The sequence below is a fragment of the Mus caroli genome, unplaced genomic scaffold (assembly GCF_978045245.1).
Source record: "Mus caroli unplaced genomic scaffold, Mus_caroli_1 scaffold_11, whole genome shotgun sequence".
Classification (NCBI taxonomy): domain Eukaryota; kingdom Metazoa; phylum Chordata; class Mammalia; order Rodentia; family Muridae; genus Mus; species Mus caroli.
Genome location: NW_028227266.1, coordinates 36826407 through 36846386, shown reverse-complemented (window position 1 = coordinate 36846386; position 19980 = coordinate 36826407). Strand labels below are relative to the sequence as shown.

The 19980-nt window shown below is 38.7% G+C and overlaps 1 protein-coding gene across 1 annotated transcript; it reads left to right on the top strand.

Moving 5' to 3' along the window:
• The first annotated feature begins 9235 nt into the window (after window positions 1-9235).
• LOC147001989 (olfactory receptor 8G18-like) lies at window positions 9236-11520 on the top strand. Its single transcript, XM_085828310.1, has 2 exons — window positions 9236-9287; window positions 11198-11520. Exons 1-2 carry the CDS (start codon window positions 9236-9238, stop codon window positions 11518-11520), a joined length of 375 nt encoding a protein of 124 aa, XP_085684436.1.
• Window positions 11521-19980: the final 8460 nt, after the last annotated feature.

The following is a 19980-nucleotide window of genomic DNA, read 5'->3' as shown; positions in this document are numbered from 1 at the left end:
TCAGAAGTTATGTGAAAATAATTTATCACAGTAAAGTAATTAAAAATACACAAAATTTTTATTTAACCCCACCTGTCATTATTATTGCATATTTTTCTAACATTCTTTGATAGTTTTTACTGTTACAAATTGCAACTTAATTTTCAAGCATCTAATATGTTATATGATTATCAGCATCCAAAATGTATACAAATAGAATGGATGACATAAATTGTTATTATGGCTATAGAGTTATTGCATCATGTTATGAATATTTCTCATCATGTTTAATAATTATTACTCTAAAATATAAACCACCTTCTTAATTAAAATGAAATCATACGTTCTAAATTAATTTTTATGTCATTTTTGAGAATTTCATATTTGAGTGCTTTAATTATATCAGTTCCTTCATCTCCCTCCAACCACTCACATGTTCTTCTTGCTCTCTTTCAAATTCATGCTCTCTTTTATTTTAACCAATATATACCTATAGTAAGTCTGATTCTGCTCTCAGTAATCACTAGTTTCCCACAGGTCTCAGAATGGAGTGTTTGAAATTTCCCAGTTCTACATTGGAAAACATGTGTTGTCTATCTTTCTAGCTCTGAGTCACATCCATGAGTCTAGTCTAGTTCCATTTATTTACATGAAAATTTCAAGATCCCATTTTTCTTTATACCTAAATAAAATTCCACTATGTTTACATCATCATTGTATCATTCATAGGTCCTGTAAGTCATTTTCATTTATTTGCTCTTGTGAATGGCAGTATATGGAACATGGAGGAACAGTTAACTGTGGTGTAGAATGTGCAGTCCTTTGGTCACAGGACAAGGATTGGAATTCCAGGGTCATATGTTCTATTATTTATTTATTTGCTTACTTACTTATTTGCTTATTTACTCTCCTAGTTACTTATTTAACTTGCCACAGCATATTCAAAATTAGCTGAAGTTGTTTGCAATACTGTCAATAATGAATGAAATTTAGTCTCCTTTCTCCAACATTCTCTCAACATATTTTGTATTCTGATTTTATTCTGAATAAAATAGGGAGAGTTGAAATCTAAAATTTACATTTTTGTTTTATGCTTATTTTCTTTGATTGTTTACTAATTTGTTGTTTTTGCTATAATGGGATTGTTGGGTATTTGATTTAATAGACTTCCAAATTGCACAGGAATTTGTATGTCTGCTTGCAAGATGCTGCCGGTCCCTGTCCCCAGTTGGTTTAGATTGGGTAACAAAGTTTCAAGCAGTCAATGGCTGGGCAGGGAGACAGAGGCTGGATGTATAGAATGCCCATACAAGAAACCCAGGAACATAGGAAGAAGAGAGAAGAGCCCACCATGAGAAGAGTGTAGGACAGAAGCTGTGTTCCACTCCCCAGCAGTCCCAAAATCCTGCAGAGGGGGTCGTGGGTAGCTGGTGGGTGTCAGGCAACCCTGCGCTCCCGCTACCCCGGCGCTGATCCGGCCGGATGAGGCCTGTGGCCCTACTCAGGCCGGTTTCTGCTTCCCTAACTAATGCAGTCTCAGGTCCCGCGCAATTGGATTGGAGCAGAAGCTGTGCTCCACTCACCAGAAGTCTTAAGATCCTGTGGCGGGTGTTGTGGGTAGCTGGCGAGTGTCAGCCGACCCTGCGTCCCAGCTGCCCGGGCACTTCTCTGACCGGAAGAGGCTTGTGGCCCTACTCAGGCCGGATTTCTGCCTCCCCAACCAAAGCAGTCTCAGGTCCCGGGTGATTGGACTGGAGCAGAAGCTGTGTTCAACTCACCAGAAGTCTCAAAATCCTGTGGCGGGGGTCGTGGGTAGCTGGCGGGTGTGGAACACAGCTTCTGCTCCAGTCCAATCACGCGGGACCTGAGACTGCTCTGGTTGGGGAGAGAGAAATCCGGCATACATAGGGCCACAACCCTCTTCCAGTCAGAAAAGCACCGGGGCAGCTGGGGCGCAGGGTCTGCTGACACTCGCCAGCTACCCACAACACCCGCCACAGGATCTTAAGACTTCTGGTGAGTGGAGCACAGCTTCTGCTCCAATCCAATTGCGCAGGACCTGAGACTGCATTAGTTAGGGAAGCATAAACCAGACTGAGTAGGGCCACAGGCCTCATCCGGCCGGATCAGCGCCGGGGTAGCGGGCGAGCAGGGTTGCCTGACACCCGCCAGCTACCCACGACCCCCGCCACAGGATTTTGGGACTGCTGGTGAGTGGAACACAGCTTCTGCTCCAATCTTTAAACAGTGACAACGATAACAACTAACCCCAGAGATTACCAGATGGCGAAAGGTAAACGTAATAATCTTACTAACAGAAACCAAGACCACTCACCATCATCAGAACCCAGCACCCCCACTTCGCCCAGTCCAGGGCACCCCAACACACTGGAAAAGCTAGACACGGATTTAAAAGCATATCTCCTGATGATGATAGAGGACTTCAAGAAGGACTTTAATAACACACTTAAAGAAATGCAGGAGAACACTGCTAAACAGGCAGAAGACAATAAAGAGGAAGCACAAAAATCCCTTAAAGAATTGCAGGAGAACACTGCTAAAGAGTTACAAATCCTTAAAGAAAAACACGATAACATAATCAAACAGGTAGAAGTCCTTACAGAAAAACAGGAAAACACATCCAAACAGATGATGGAAATGAACAAAACCATACTAGACCTAAAAAGGGAAGTAGACACAATAAAGAAAACCCAAAATGAGGCAACACTGGAGATAGAAACCCTAGGAAAGAAATCTGGAACCATAGATACGAGCATCAGCAACAGAATACAAGAGATGGAAGAGAGAATCTCAGGTGCAGAAGATTCCATAGAGAACATCTGCACAACAATCAAGGAAAATGTAAAATGCAAAAAGATCCTAACTCAAATCATCCAAGAAATACAGGACACAATGAGAAGACCAAACCTACGGATAATAGGAGTGGATGAGAATGAAGATTTTCAACTCAAAGGACCAGCAAACATCTTCAACAAAATTATAGAAGAAAACTTCCCAAATCTAAAGAAAGAGATGCCCATGAACATACAAGAAGCCTACAGAACTCCAAATAGACTGGACCAGAAAAGAAATACCTCCCGACACATTATAATCAGAACAACAAATGCTCTAAATAAAGATAGAATACTAAAAGCAGTAAGAGAAAAAGGCCAAGTAACATATAAAGGCAAGCCTATCAGAATTACACCAGATTTTTCACCAGAGACTATGAAAGCCAGAAGATCCTGGACGGATGTTATACAGACACTAAAAGAACACAAATTCCAGCCCAGGCTACTATACCCAGCCAAACTCTCAATTAACATAGATGGAGAAACCAAAGTATTCCACGACAAAACCAAATTCACACATTATCTCTCCACGAATCCAGCCCTTCAAAGGATAATAACAGAACAAAACCAATACAAGGACAGGAACCACGCCCTAGAAACAACAAGAAGGTAATCCCTCAACAAACCTAAAAGAAGACAGCCACAAGAACAAAATGCCAACTTTAACAACAAAAATAACAGGAAACAACAATTACTTTTCCTTAATATCTCTTAATATCAATGGACTCAACTCCCCGATAAAAAGACATAGACTAACAAACTGGCTACACAAACAAGACCCAACATTTTGCTGCTTACAGGAAACTCATCTCAGAGAAAAGGATAGACACTACCTCAGAATGAAAGGCTGGAAAACAATTTTCCAAGCAAATGGTATGAAGAAACAAGCTGGAGTAGCCATTCTAATATCTGATAAGATTGACTTCCAACCCAAAGTCATTAAAAAAGACAGGGAGGGACACTTCATACTCATCAAAGGTAAAATCCTCCAAGAGGAACTATCAATCCTGAATATCTATGCTCCAAATACAAAGGCAGCTACATTCATTAAAGAAACTTTAGTAAATCTCAAAGCACACATTGCACCTCATACAATAATAGTGGGAGACTTCAACACACCACTTTCACCAATGGATAGATCATGGAAACAGAAAGTAAACAGGGACACAGTGAAACTAAGAGAAATTATGAATCAAATGGATCTGGCAGATATCTACAGAACATTCTATCCTAAAACAAAAGGATATACTTCTTCTCAGCACCTCATGGTACCTTCTCCAAAATTGACCACATAATTGGTCACAAAGCAGGCCTCAACAGATACAAAAATATTGAAATTGTCCCATGCATCCTATCAGATCACCATGGACTAAGGCTGATCTTCAATAACAAAATAAATAATAGAAAGCCAACCTTCACGTGGAAACTGAACAACACTCTTCTCAATGATACCTTGGTCAAGGAAGGAATAAAGAAAGAAATTAAGGACTTTTTAGAGTTCAATGAAAATGAAGCCACAACATACCCAAACTTATGGGACGCAATGAAAGCATTTCTAAGAGGAAAACTCATAGCTCTGAGTGCCTCCAAAAGGAAACTAGAGAGAGCACACATTAGCAGCTTGACAAAACACCTAAAAGCACTAGAACAAAAGGAAGCAAATTCACCCAAGAGGAGTAGACGGCAGGAAATAATCAAACTCAGGGGTGAAATCAACCAAGTGGAAACAAGAAGAACTATTCAAAGAATCAACCAATCAAGGAGCTGGTTCTTTGAAAAAATCAACAAGATAGATAAACCCTTAGCCAGACTCACTAGAGGGCACAGGGAAAGCATCCTAATTAACAAAATCAGAAATGAAAAAGGAGACATAACAACAGATCCTGAAGACATCCAAAACACCATCAGATCCTTCTACCAAAGGCTATACTCAACAAAACTGGAGAACCTGGATGAAATGGAGAAGTTCCTAGACAGATACCAGGTACCAAAGTTGAATCAAGATCAGGTTAATGATCTAAACAGCCCTATATCCCCCAAAGAAATAGAAGCAGTCATTAATAGTCTCCCAACTAAAAAAAGCCCAGTACAAGATGGGTTTAGTGCAGAGTTCTATCAGACCTTCAAAGAAGATCTAATCCCAGTTCTTCACAAACTATTCCACAAAATAGAAACAGAAGGTACTCTACCCAACTCATTCTATGAAGCCACAATTACTCTGATACCTAAACCACAAAAAGACCCAACAAAGATAGAAAACTTCAGACCAATATCCCTTATGAATATTGATGCAAAAATCCTCAATAAAGTTCTTGCTAACCGAATCCAAGAACACATCAAAACAATCATCCATCCTGACCAAGTAGGTTTCATCCCAGGGATGCAGGGATGGTTCAATATACGGAAATCCATCAACGTAATCCAGTATATAAACAAACTCAAAGACAAAAACCACATGGTCATCTCGTTAGATGCGGAAAAAGCATTTGACAAGATCCAACACCCATTCATGATAAAAGTCTTGGAAAGATCAGGAATTCAAGGCCCATACCTAAACATGATAAAAGCAATCTACAGCAAACCAGTAGCCAACATCAAAGTAAATGGTCAGAAGCTTGAAACAATCCCTCTAAAATCAGGGACTAGACAAGGCTGTCCACTTTCTCCATACCTATTCAACATTGTACTTGAAGTCCTAGCCAGAGCAATTCGACAACAAAAGGAGATCAAAGGGATACAAATTGGAAAAGATGAAGTCAAAATATCACTTTTTGCAGATGATATGATAGTATATATAAGTGACCCTAAAAATTCCACCAGAGAACTCCTAAGCCTGATAAACAGCTTCGGTGAAGTAGCTGGATATAAAATTAACTCAAACAAATCAATGGCCTTTCTCTACACAAAGAATAAACAGGCTGAGAAAGAAATTAGGGAAACAACACCCTTCTCAATAGTCACAAATAATATAAAATATCTTGGCGTGACTCTAACTAAGGAAGTGAAAGATCTGTATAATAAAAACTTCAAGTCTCTGAAGAAAGAAATTATAGAAGATCTCAGAAGATGGAAAGATCTCCCATGCTCATGGATTGGCAGGATCAACATTGTAAAAATGGCTATCTTGCCAAAAGCAATCTACAGATTCAATGCAATCCCCATCAAAATTCCAAATCAATTCTTCAACGAATTAGAAAGTGCAATCTGCAAATTCATCTGGAATAACAAAAAACCTAGGATAGCAAAAACTCTTCTCAAGGATAAAAGAACCTCTGGTGGAATCACCATGCTGGACCTAAAGCTCTACTACAGAGCAATTGTGATAAAAACTGCATGGTACTGGTATAGTGACAGACAAATAGACCAATGGAATAGAATTGAAGACCCAGAAATGAACCCACACACCTATGGTCACTTGATCTTCGACAAGGGAGCTAAAAACATCCAGTGGAAGAAAGACAGCATTTTCAACAAATGGTGCTGGCACAACTGGTTGTTAACATGTAGAAGAATGCGAATCGATCCATTCCTATCTCCTTGTACTAAGGTCAAGTCTAAGTGGATCAAGGAACTTCACATAAAAGCAGAGACCCTGAAACTTATAGAGGAGAAAGTGGGGAAAAGCCTTGAAGATATGGGAACAGGGGAAAAATTCCTGAATAGAACAGTAATGGCTTGTGCTGTAAGATCGAGAATTGACAAGTGGGACCTCATGAAACTACAAAGCTTCTGCAAGGCTAAAGACACCATCAATAAGACAAAAAAACCACCAACAGATTGGGAAAGGATCTTCACCTATCCTAAATCAGATAAGGGACTAATATCCAATATATATAAAGAACTCAAGAAGGTGGACTCCAGAAAGTCAAATAACCCCATTAAAAAATGGGGCTCAGAACTGAACAAAGAATTCTCACCTGAGGAATACCGAATGGCAGAGAAACACCTGAAAAAATGTTCAACATCCTTAATCATCAGGGAAATGCAAATCAAAACAACCCTGAGATTCCACCTCACACCAGTCAGAATGGCTAAGATCAAAAATTCAGGTGACAGCAGATGCTGGCGAGGATGTGGAGAAAGAGGAACACTCCTCCATTGTTGGTGGGATTGCAAGCTTGTACAACCACTCTGGAAATCAGTCTGGCAGTTCCTCAGAAAATTGGACATAGTACTACCGGAGGATCCAGCAATACCTCTCCTGGGCATATATCCAGAAGATGTCCCAACCGGTAAAAAGGACACATGCTCCACTATGTTCATAGCAGCCCTATTTATAATAGCCAGAAGCTGGAAAGAACCCAGATGTCCCTCAACAGAGGAATGGATACAGAAATTATGGTACATTTACACAATGGAGTACTACTCAGCTATTAAAAAGAATGAATTTATGAAATTCCTAGCCAAATGGATGGACCTGGAGGGCATCATCTTGAGTGAAGTAACACAATCACAAAAGAACTCACACAATATGTATTCATTGATAAGTGGTTATTAGCCCAAAACTTAGGATACACAAGATATAAGATACAATTTGATAAACGCATGAAACTCAAGAAGAATGAAGACCAAAGTGTGGACACTGTGCACCTTCTTAGAATTGGGAACAAAACACCCAGGGAAGGAGTTACAGAGACAAAGTTCGTAGCTGTGATGAAAGGATGGACCATTTAGAGACTGCCGTATCCAGGGATCCATCCCATAATCAGCTTCTAAACGCTGACACCATTGCATACACTAGCAAGATTTTGCTGAAAGGACCCAAATATAGCTGTCTCTTGTGAGACTATGCCGGGGCCTAGCAAACACAGGAGTGGATGTTCACAGTCAGCTATTGGATGTATCACAGGGCTCCCAATGGAGAAGCTAGAGAAAGTACCCAAGGAGCTAAAGGGATCTGCAACCCTATTGTTGGAACAACATGATGTACTAACCAGAACCCCGGAGCTCTTGTCTCTAGCTGCATATGTATCGAAAGATGGCCTAGTCGGCCATCAATGGAAAGAGAGGCCCATTGGACTTGCAAACTTTATATGCCCCAATATAGGGGAATGCCAGGGCCAAAAGAATGGGAATGGGTGGGTAGGGAAGTGGGGGGCGCTATGGGGGACTTTTGGGATAGCATTGGAAATGTAATTGAGGAAAATATGTAATAAAAATATTAAAAATCAAAAAAAAAAATCCACTAAGAGGCCCAGAGGCGCTTGTGGCTAGAAAATGGCATGTGAGAGAATCTGTTGAGTTAGAAGTCATGATAATGGGATTTTGCATTAATTGCACTGGGAGTCAATAAAGGAGTTTTTGTTCTTTTAAAAAAAAAAAAAGAAGAGTGTAGGACAGACCATGCAATGAAGGAGCATGAGGGAGAAATGGAAGAAATGGCAGAAATCTAAGTGTAAGGGGGAAGCAGCTCTAGAGGAGCTGCCCAGAAGGAGCTAGGGCAGCAACGATAAAATATAGATTTAGAAAGAATTTACTGAGGAATATGGGGAGTGTGTTAGCCACATGGAAGTTCAGGAGTGACCAGCCATCAAGCAAGCTAAGGCATATTAAATTATAAAGGTTTTGTGTGTGTGTGTGTGCGTGTGTGTGCTTCTATCCGGGACCCAGAACATTGTAGCAGGTGTAGAGGAGGGCCTCAAAAGGGGAGCCAGGTGTGCACCCACTGTAAATAGAGAGCTGTTTAAATATTAACTGCAACATGGGATGTTCCTTATCACATGCAGTAGGAGATGAGTGTTCCTGCTCTTCAGATAAAACTTTCAATAAACATGCTCATATGTAAATTTAGCTTTTATTTGCCTAATATAATTGTTCTCTGTAAGGCTTACTGCCTCCATCTGCTAATTCAGACCTAGTCCTCGAAGATTCTAGGCTCTCTATTAATATAATCTAGTCCTAGATTTTTTTTCAGCCTCTTAGACTTACTCATGAATAAACCTACCCTTTCTAGATCTATCTGAACTCTGGCTACATGGTTCTATTCAGCTGCCTGGCTCTAAAATCCCCTCCAAGATGACTGATTTAAACTGCTTTCTCTCACTTACGATTGAATTGCTCCACTTGACCTAAAACTACCTCTAAAAATCTGTTCTAATCTTCTGGCTCCTTTCCATTCTCTGGCTAGCTCTGTCTTCACCTGTGTCTAGCTTGTTCTTTCTTCAACCTGTCACTGTATAACTTAGAGTAAATCTGACTTTCTCTGTCTCTGTCTTTGTCTCTGCCTTGGTCTCTGTATGTCTGTCTCTCTGTCTCTTCATTTCTTTGTCTGTCTCTCTTCAGTTCTCTCTTCTTTCACCTCCCTTTTCTCTCTGTTCTTGTTAGAATTGGACAAATCCTAAACATTTAAATCATTCTTTTATTCATCACTTTATCTGCAACTCAAATAAACAATACTTTCCAACATGTGGGCATCCTTCTACAAACTAACATTACCTTCACTGTTTGAGAATAAAAGTGAGTACTATGAGTGTGTCTGTATTTCGGACAGTTTAAATATACTACTGGAATGGAATCCCTCTAAATTCATGGGTACTGCTAAAGTTACATTTCCGTTGTGATTATGAATATAGCAGCTGACAATAATATTATTCATTACAAAGATGGTGGCAAATGAGAATTATTATTAATTTTCAGTATGTCAGTTCGATTTTAGCTTGTGCATCTATAGGTGTCCTGGGAAAATTTTCCCCTGGGTAATTTTATCTTCTTCCACTTTCATAGATCTTTATGTTTCTTTTATGTCTCATTGGAGCTTCAGCCAATCCCTGGTCCAGAGTTTCAATAGCTATTCAAAATGATAACAACAATAACAGCTTAGTCCTTGTGTCAGGTCTACAAGGTCTGACTAAATAGGGAGGGTTTAAGGAATGGGGTAAGGTATGATTTGGAGATTTTCTAAAGGAATTTCACTTTTCAAAGCTCTTTAGCTTATGGCATTTTGATGCTGTAATTTCTAAGCCCAGTAAGCCCGTATAAAAACACAATAAAATTATTATAATTGTAAGCTATATGCATAGATTGAGTGTATCAAACACTACACTGTTATTCCCCAGCTATAAGACTATTGGATGGAACACAGGGTCCCTAATGAAGGAGCTAGAGAAATTACCCAAGGAGCTAAAGGAATCTGCAACCCTATAGTAAGAAAAACATGAACAAACCAGTACCCCTCAGAGCTGTGTCTCTAGTTACATATGTAGCAGAGGATAGCCTAGTTGGTCATCAATAGGAGGAGAGGTCCTTGGTCTTGCGAAGATCATATGCCCAGTACAGCGGAATGCCAGAGCCAGGAAGCAGGAGTGGGTGGGTTGAGGAGCAGGGCGGGGGGAGGGTATAGGGACTTTCGGGATAGTATTTTAAATGCAAATGAAGAAAATATCTAAGAAAAAGGAAAAATAACATTAAAAAAAGATCTCTTCTTACTTGCTATTTCTCCTGGTCACGTGGTTCTAGTCCATCAATGGTCCCTCCTCAATTTCTATCCCCTCTCATCTCCCTTGCTCTCTACCTTCCCACAGTCTCAAAACCCCAGCCCCACTTTCCTCTCCATTGCCCAGTCAGAGTGTCTAGACTTTAATCCTAATTAAAATGGGAGAAGGATAACATGCGATCACGAGAGTATGTGATGGATTGCTCATAGTCGGCAACCCCTCTTGATAAAGCAGAATGAATATGAGAATACAAATAGCATCTGGCCAAACAACAGCACATCTTTATGGTTTTTGTTTATTTAGTTGTTTGTTTCATAATTTCTGAACATCTTATATGTCTTTTTGTAAATTTCTAATAATTATTCTCTTGTATATCTTTGCATACCAACCGTTAACTTCTCATCAAGACTTTCCTTCCCTGTATTTTGCACAGGCAGCTTCTAATTTACCATTTTAGGTTGAAAAAGTCCATCAACTTTACACTCAGTCTCTTACAAAATATAAGGATAGGAAAATAATTGGAGTCAAGACAATATAAAACAATGCCATGCAGTTCAGTTCTCAACGAAATCCTCATATTCATTGGAAGCATCAGCATAATTTTTACTCTTTGCTTCTGATGCCATTCTGGTGTGTGAGCACATACAATCACTGCCCATTAAGTTCTTTATATAGCATTCATGTCTCCACTAGCCCATGTATTCATCCTCCAGTTATTCCCACAAATCAATTTCAGAAGTTTGAGAAGCACCTGCTCTTGTAGTGAGAATGGTCACAGCAATAAACCAGAACTGGTCAGAATTTATCCTTTATGCCCACAATACCAATGTGAATGCATATAGGAGAGAAAGTTTTAAGTTTTGGTTTGCAATGTCATTGACATCAGCATATTAAACTTGATACATTTATAGTTAAATTCTGTTTTTTGTATAGTAAATATCTGTGTCCCATTGCTGACTGTTATTACTCCCTACATTCTCATCATTGCCAGCATCCTCCATATTCGGTCCAGTGAGGACAAGTTCAAAGCCTTCAGTATTTGTAGTTCCCACATCTCTCCTGTTGCTGTCTACTATGGTTCTACTCCATTCACAAACTTACAGCCTTTCTCAGTGAGTTTGCTGAACCAAGGGAAAGTGTCCTCTGTGTTTTATACTACTGTTGTGCCCACGCTGAACCCCTTGATATACAGCCTGAGGAATAAGGATGTCAATGTTGCCTTGAAGAAAATATTTGAAAGAAAAAGATTCATATAAGCAGAATTAATATGAGTATAATTTACTAGAGCAAATTATCCAGAAATGCAATTTTCTATGCAGATAGCATCTCATATGTTTAACAAAATCAAAATATATGCAAATAGTAAAGATGACATGAATCCAAATTCCCATAATGGATAGCCATTACTTAAGCATATATTTTTCATATTATAAACATTACTATAAAAATAATAAACTTCATTCTTAAATATAACAAAACTGATATTTTTCTTTTTAGTTCATTTTGAGAATTTTATATGTAACTGCTGTAATTTTTACATTTTCCTCATCTTTGTCTAACCACTTACAGATTCCTCTCTTTAATTTTTTGTTTCCTAATATTATAGATAGACCTAATAATAGGAAGAGTGATTTTTTCTAAGTAATTAATAATTTTCATAAATGTTCCTCTGATTTGTCACTGTGTCTGTCACTCATGGAGGCATCACTTACCAACATAGGTAACATAGGTGTTTCCTTCTAAAAACTAACTTTACCTTCATTTTTTTTTGGATTAACAGGACTACAGGTATATCTGTATTCCTGCCAATGTAGCAGTGTTGCTGGATTGGAATCCCTCTACATTCAGAGACTCTGAACAGTATATTCTCATTGTGATTCTGAATATGTAGCTTACAGCAATTATTGCTCATCAAAATGATGGTGCCAAATGACAGTTATACTTGGTTTTCAGTACATCAATTCTATTGTATCTTGTGCATCTTAGCTACCCTTGGAAGATATTGACCTGGGCAGTTTTATCTTTTTGCATTTTCATGGATCTTTATTTTTCTTTTATGTCTCACTTTGGCGATTCAGCAAGACCCTATATTTCAGTACTATTCACAATGATAATGAGCGTCAGTAGCTATTCACAATGATATCATCAGTAACAGCCTCAGGCCCTGTGTCAGATCTACAAGGACTGACCAAGTAGATAGTTTTAGGTATGTATTCAGGTATGACATTTTTAAAGAGCAGTTTCACATTGAAGTACTTTTTTTGCCAATAACATCTTTATGTTTTGTTGTTTTGTTTTTGATTTTCATATATTCCCAGTATCCTACATGCTCCTTTTGGAAATTTCTAATGCTATTGTCTTTTGTCTATCTTTGGATACAGACTGTTCCTTCTCACAAAAACTTCTTTTTCCAGCATCTTACAAAGGAATCTTCTAATCTAACATCTAAACTGGAAGCAGTCCATCATGTTTACTCTCAGCCTCATAAAATAGAAGATCAGGAAAAATTGAAGTCAAGTGAATGTAAAAGGAATGTCTTGCAATTCAATTCTCAGTGGAATTTTCATGTTTTTCTAAAGCTTCAGCATAATTTTTTCTCTCCCTGATTCCATTGCCATTCTGTTATTATGAACATATACAATAATTGCTGAATAAGATCTTCATATAACATTCATCTCTTCTCTAGCCCACGTATCTACCTGTCCAAATCTTTCCGTAAATCAGCTTCATAAGCTTGAATATCACCTGGTCCTGTAGTTGCAATGATGCTGAACACACTACTTATTTTTTTGTGCTAGTTGGTATTTATCCATCATAACTAGAATACCCTGAAGAACTGATATAGGGAAGGTTGTTGCTGTTGTTGTTGTGTTGTGTTGTTTTGTTTTGTTTTTAGAGTACAATGTCATAGATTTGGCATATTAAACTGGCTCTATTTATAGCTAGACACATTATAATGGCTTGCTTTAATGGAAAACCCCTAGATAGGTTTTATTACCTTTTCTAGTTGGACCTGGCTTCATACAATTTCCAAATATCTCAAAATGATGACAGAATATCAGAACTAAGAATTGATCATATGACTTTTTAAGGGACATACTATACACAATCTGGATCAATATACATAATAAAGAGGGTTTTTTTGTGTGTACTTATTAATTTGAATATTTCTTGTGTATTATTTGACAATGTTTTCAAAGACTTATGTGGATGCAATTTTAATCATTTTACTTAATAATGTCAAGTCAAATTTTATCATAATTATTAGTAAGAGGCAGAATATACTCACTATTGAATAATTACTTTTGAAGTGCTCATGTATACAGAAAACTATTCCAAGGTATTTGGAAGAGTAAGCAGGTCCATGTGTTCCATATTTTTCAGTTATTATGATAAACAGAGAATGACACTAAGAAAATATTAACAGAAATAGCATAGTGATTTTGAAGCAGTGTGTGGAGACACTGAAAAATGACCCCATAGGAGGAGTAGAATTATCAATAAGACAAGACACAATTTATAGAATTTGTCCGTCATTATTATACATGAAAATAGTACATCAAAAGTTTCAATAATTCAATATAAGAAGTAGATTCTTCCCTAAGGTCTATTACTTACTAAGAGAGAGGTTCTTGATTTGGTTTTGGTACCATATATGGGTTTCATTTTGGGAAGTGGCGCTTAGGACCAGTAAGGAAGTGGTTGGTTTCCCTGACACTTCATGCCATTATTACACCAGTAGGCATATCAAACTAATCTAGTTGTTATTGTGTCTTACAAGGTTCACAACTAGATAAGATGTAACAGTATTCCCAAGATTTGTGCAAGCCCAAAAAATATGAAATATTGAAATGAAGATCAGAAGTGACCATCAAGTTATGCCTATGGTGAATGAGCTCTTGGCCATTGAGAGCTTCTGAAACATGGTGGATCACTTTTCTTTAAGTGTATAGCCTCTAATAAATTAACTCTATTCCCGTGGAATGCCACACAGTTGAAAAACATGGGCCTCAAAATTTGGAGTTGATAGGAGGAGGGGGAAAAGATGGCACAAAGGTCCATGAATAGGGAAGCAGATGGACCTTGAAAGATTGGATGAAGGATATCAATATTATTAAAACATGATCTATGATATTCTCAAATATCTAAGGAACTATTTAAAACTTCAATAATAGAAAAACATATGCCATATTCTATCATGTTAATAATTACAACATGAAGGGAAATTAATTCATTTATTTATACTCATGTAAATGTTTCAGAAAAAAATGACTCTGTCATACAAATGTGGTATAAGTCAATAAATATCAAAAGTCAAAATACTACATATGAGCTATTTCTCTTGTGTTTTGCCTTGTCTAGTCCCTGATTTTAGTGAGATTGCTTCCAGCTTCTCACCATTTACTTTGATGTTGGCTACTGGTTTGCTGTAGATTGCTTTTATCATGCTTAGGTAGGGGCCTTGAATTCCTGATCTTTCCAAGACTTTTATCATGAATGGGTGTTGGATTTTGTCAAATGGTTTCTCAGCATCTAATGAGATGATCATGTGGATTTTGTCTTTGAGTTCGTTTATATAGTAGATTATTTGATGGATTTCCTTATATTAAACCATCCCTGCATCCCTGGAATGAAACCTACTTGGTCAGGATGGATGATTATTTTGATGTGTTCTTGGATTCGATTAGTGAGAACTTTATTGAGGATTTTTGCATGGATATTCATAAGGGAAATTGGTCTGAAGTTCTTTATCTTTGTTGGGTCTTTCTGTGGTTTAGGTATTAGAGTAATTGTGGCTTCATAGAATGAGCTGGGTAGAGTTCCTTTGCTTCTATTTTGTGGAATAGTTTGTGAAGAACTGGAATTAGATCTTCTTTGAAGGTCTGATAGAACTCTGCACTAAACCCATCTAGTCCTGGGCTTTTTTTGGTTGGGAGATTCTTAATGAATGCTTCTAATTCTTTAGGGGATATAGGACTGTTTAGATCATTAATCTGATCCTGATTTAACTTTGGTACCTGGTATCTGTCTAGAAATTTGTCCATTTCATCCAGGTTCTCCAGTTTTGTTGATTATAGCCTTTTGTAGAAGGATCTGATGGTGTTTTGGATGTCTTGAGGATCTGTTGTTATGTCTCCCTTTTCATTTCTGATTTTGTATATTAGGATTCTGTCCTTGTGCCCTTTAGTGAGTCTGGCTAAGGGTTTATCTATCTTTTTAATTTTCTCAAAGAACCAACTCCTCGTTTGGTTGATTCTTTGAACAGTTCTTGTTATTTCCACTTGGTTGATTTTGCCCCTGAGTTTGATTATTTCCTTTAGTAGCAGAATGTTGGGTCCTGTTTGTGTAGCCAGTCTGTTAGTCTATGTCATTTTATTGCGGAGTTAAGTCTATTGATATTAAGATATATTAAGGAAAAGTAATTGTTGCTTCCTATTATTTTTGTTCTTAGAGTTGGCATTCTGTTCTTGTGGCTGTCATTTTTTAGGTTTGTTGAAGGATTAATTTCTTGCTGTTTTAGGACGTGGTTTCCGTCCTTGTATTGGTTTCTCTCTGTTTTTATCCTTTGAAGGACTGGATTTGTGGAAAGATAATGTATGAATTTGGTTTTGTCATGGAATACTTTGGTTTCTCAATCTATGGTAATTGAAAGTTTTGCTGGGTATAGTAGCCTGGGCTGGCATTTGTGTTCTCTTAGTGTCTGTATAACATCTGTCCAGAATCTTCTGGCTTTCATAGTCTCTCGTGAAAAATGTGGTGTAATTCTAATAGGCCTGCCTTTATATGTTACTTGACTTTTTTCCCTTACTGCTTTTAATATTCCATCTCTATTTAGTGCATTTGTTGTTCTGATTATTATGGGTCGGGAGGAATTTCTTTTCTGGTCCAGTTTATTTGGAGTTCTGTAGGCTTCTTGTATGTTCATGGACATCTCTTTCTTTAGGTTTGAGAAGTTTTCTTCTATAATTTTGTTGAAGATATTTGCTGGCCATTTAAGTTGAAAATCTTCATTTTCATCTACTCCTATTATCCATAGGTTTGGTCTTCTCATTGTGTCCTGGATTACCTGGATGTTTTGAGTTAGGATCTTTTTGCATTTAGCATTTTTTTGATTGTTGTGCCGATGTTCTCTATGTATCTTAGTCAGGGTTTCTATTCCTGCACAACCATCATGACCAAGAAGCAAGTTGGGAAGGAAAGGGTTTATTCAACTTACCCTTCCATACTGCTGTTCATCACCAAGGAAGTCAGGACTGGAACTCAAGCAGGTCAGAAAGCAGGAGCTGATGGAGAAGCCCTGGAGGGATGTTCTTTACTGGCTGGCTTCCCCTGGCTTGCTCAGCCTGCTCTCTTATAGAACCAAGATTACCAGCCTAGAGATGGTCAAAAGGGGCCTTTCCCCCTTGATCACTAATTGAGAAAATGCCTTACAGTTGAATCTCATGGAGACATCTCCTCAACCGAAGCTCCTTTTTCTTTGATACCTCCAGCTGTGTCAAGTTGACACAAAACTAGCCAGTACACTATGGAATCTTCTGCACCTGAGATTCTCTCTTCCATCTCTTGTATGCTGTTGCTGATGCTCCCATCTATGGTTCCAGATTTCTTTCCTAGGGTTTCTATCTCCAGCGTTGCCTCACTTTGGGTTTTCTTTATTGAGTCTACTTCTCTTTTTAGGTCTAGTATGGTTTTGTTCATTTCCATCACTTTTTTAGACGTGTTTTCCTGTTTTTATTTAAGGACTTGTAACTCTTTAGCAGTGGTCTCCTGTGTTTTTTAAGTGAGTTATTAAAGTCCTTCTTGATGTCCTCTACCATCATCATGAGATATGCCTTTAAATCTGGGTCTAGCTTTTCAGGTGTGTTGAGGTACCCAGGACTGGCTGAGGTGGGAGTGCTGGGTTCTGATGATGGTGAGTGGTCTTGGATTCTGTTAATAAGACTGTTATGTCTGTCTTTTGCCATCTGGTAATTTCTGGAGTCAGTTGTTATAGTTGTTTCTGGTTAGAGCTTGTTCCTTTTGTGAGTCTCTTAGCCTCTACCAGCAGACCTGGAGACTAGCTCTCTCCTGAGTTTCAGAGATTAGAGCACTGTCTGCAGGCAAGCTCTCCTCTTGCAGGGAAGGTGCACAGGTATCTGTTGTTCAGACTTGCCTCCTGGCAGAAGATGAAGGCCCAAAATAGGGCCTGTCCCAGAAGCTGTTAGCTTCTGTAGTCCACACTCTCACCTGTGCAGAATAGTCTTGGTAGAATCCAGAATGAAGAGGGCTCATGCAGATGTTCCAGCAAAGCCCTCCAGGATGGGGTGGACACCTCTCCTCTAGCAGGGAAGGTTCCTGGATGTCTGGAGTCTGAACCTGGGACTGGCTTAGAAGCTCTGTGGCTCCTGCCTGTCCCAGAATTCATTAGCTTCTGTAGTCCACACTTTTAGTTGTGCAGACTAGTCTTGACATGATCTGGGAACCAAGATGTTTCCAGCAGATGCTTCTGCAACAGCCTTCCGGGCTGGGTGGCTACCTCTCCTCTGGCAGGAAAGTTGCCCTGATGTCTGGAGCCCGAAATGGAGTCTGCCACAGAAGCTCTGTGGCTCCAACCTGTCCCAGAATCTGTTAACTTCTGTAGTCCACACTCTCACCTGTGCAGACTAGTATTGGTGGGATCCGGGAATGAAGATGGCTCCAGCAGATGCTCCGCCAGTAGTTATAAAAACTGAGATTCCACCTCACACCAGTCAGAATGGCTAAGATCAAAAATTCAGGTGATAGCAGATGCTGGCAAGGATGTGGAGAAAGAGAAACACTCCTCCATTGTTGATGGGATTGCAAACTTGTACAACCACTCTGGAAATCAGTCTGGGGGTTCCTCAAAAAAATTGGACATAGTACTACCGGAGGATCCCACAATACCACTCCTGGGCATATAATCAGAAGATGTTCCAACCAGTAAGAAGGACACATGATCCACTATGTTCATAGCAGCCTTATTTATAATAGCCAGAAGCTGGAAAGAACCCAGATGACCCCCAATGGAGGAATGGATACAGAAAATATGGTACATTTATACAATGGAGTATTACTCAGCTATTAAAAAGAATAAATTTATGAAATTCCTAGGCAAATGGATGGACCTGGAGGGCATCATCCTGAGTGAGGTAACCCAATCACAAAAGAACTCACACAATATGTGCTCACTGATAAGTGGATATTAACCCAGAAACCTAGAATACCCAAGATATAAGATACAATTTGCAAAACACATGAAATTCAAGAAGAATGAAGACCAAAGTTTGGATACTTTGCCCCTTGGGAAATTGGGAACAAAACACCCATGGAAGGAGTTACATAGACAAAGTTTGGAGCTGAGACACAAGGATAGACCATCTAGAGACTGCCATATCTGGGGATCCATCTCATAATCAGCCTCCAAATGCTGACACCATTGCATACACTAGCAAGATTTTGCTGAAAGGACCTTGATATAGCTGTCTGTTGTGAGACTATGCAGGGGCCTGGCAAACAGAGAAGTGGATGCTCACAGTCAGCTATTGGATGAATCACAGGGCCTCCAATGGAGGAGCTAGAGAAAGTACCCAAAGCGCTGGGGGGATCTTCAACCCTATATGTGGAACAACAATATGAACTAACCAGTCTCCCACCACCACCCTCCCAGAGCTCATGTCTCTAGCTGCTTATGTATCAGAAGATGGCCTAGTAGGCTACCAGTGGAAAGAGAGGCCCATTGGTCATGCAAACTTTATATGCCTCAGTACAGGGGAATGCAGGGCCAAGAACTAGGAGTGGGTTGGTGGGGGAGTGGGTGTGGGAGGGTGTGGGGGACTTTTGGGAGAGCACTGGAAATGTAAATGAAATAAATAACTAATAATAATAATAAAAAAGTATAAAATAGCTGGGCTATGGAAAAAAAGAATACCTAATAGATTAGATCAGAAAAGATAATCCTCCCATTGCATTTTAATTAAAGCATTAAATGCACAAAACAAAGAAGGAATGATAAGGGCTGTAAAGGAAAAAAGGCTGACTTACCAGAATACAGCAAACTTCTCAAAAGAGATTCTAAAAGCCAGAAGACTCAGGACTGATGTCACACAGACTCTTAGAGAATATCTGCCCAGGCGACTTTGCCCAGCAAAATACTCAACCTCCATTGATGGAGAAACGAAGATATTTCATGACAAAAACAAATTTTAACACCTTTCTACTAAATCAACCCTACAAAGGATACTAGAAGGAAAACTTCAACTAAATTAGGGCAACTATACCCAAAAACCACAAGAAATTAATCATCTCACAACACCAAAATGAAGAGAACCACACATACAAAATACCATATCCATTAACAATATTACCAGAAAATAACAATCATTGGTCTTTAATATCTCTCAACATCAATGGTCTCAATTCTCCAATAAGAAGACAAAAGCTAAAGAAAACTGGATACATAAATGTGATCAAGAACTTGGCTGTATACAAGAAACATAACCCAGTGACAAAGACAGACACTACCTCAGAGAAGAATGCTGGAATAAAATTCCAAGTAAATGGAAAAAAAACCAGAAAAAAAAAACAAAAATGAGTAGCCATTATAATACCCAATATATTAGATTTTCAACCAGAAGTTAACAAAAGAGATGGGGATGAACACTTCATACTCATCAAAGGAAAAATCCACCTAGATGAACTCTTAATTTTGAACATCT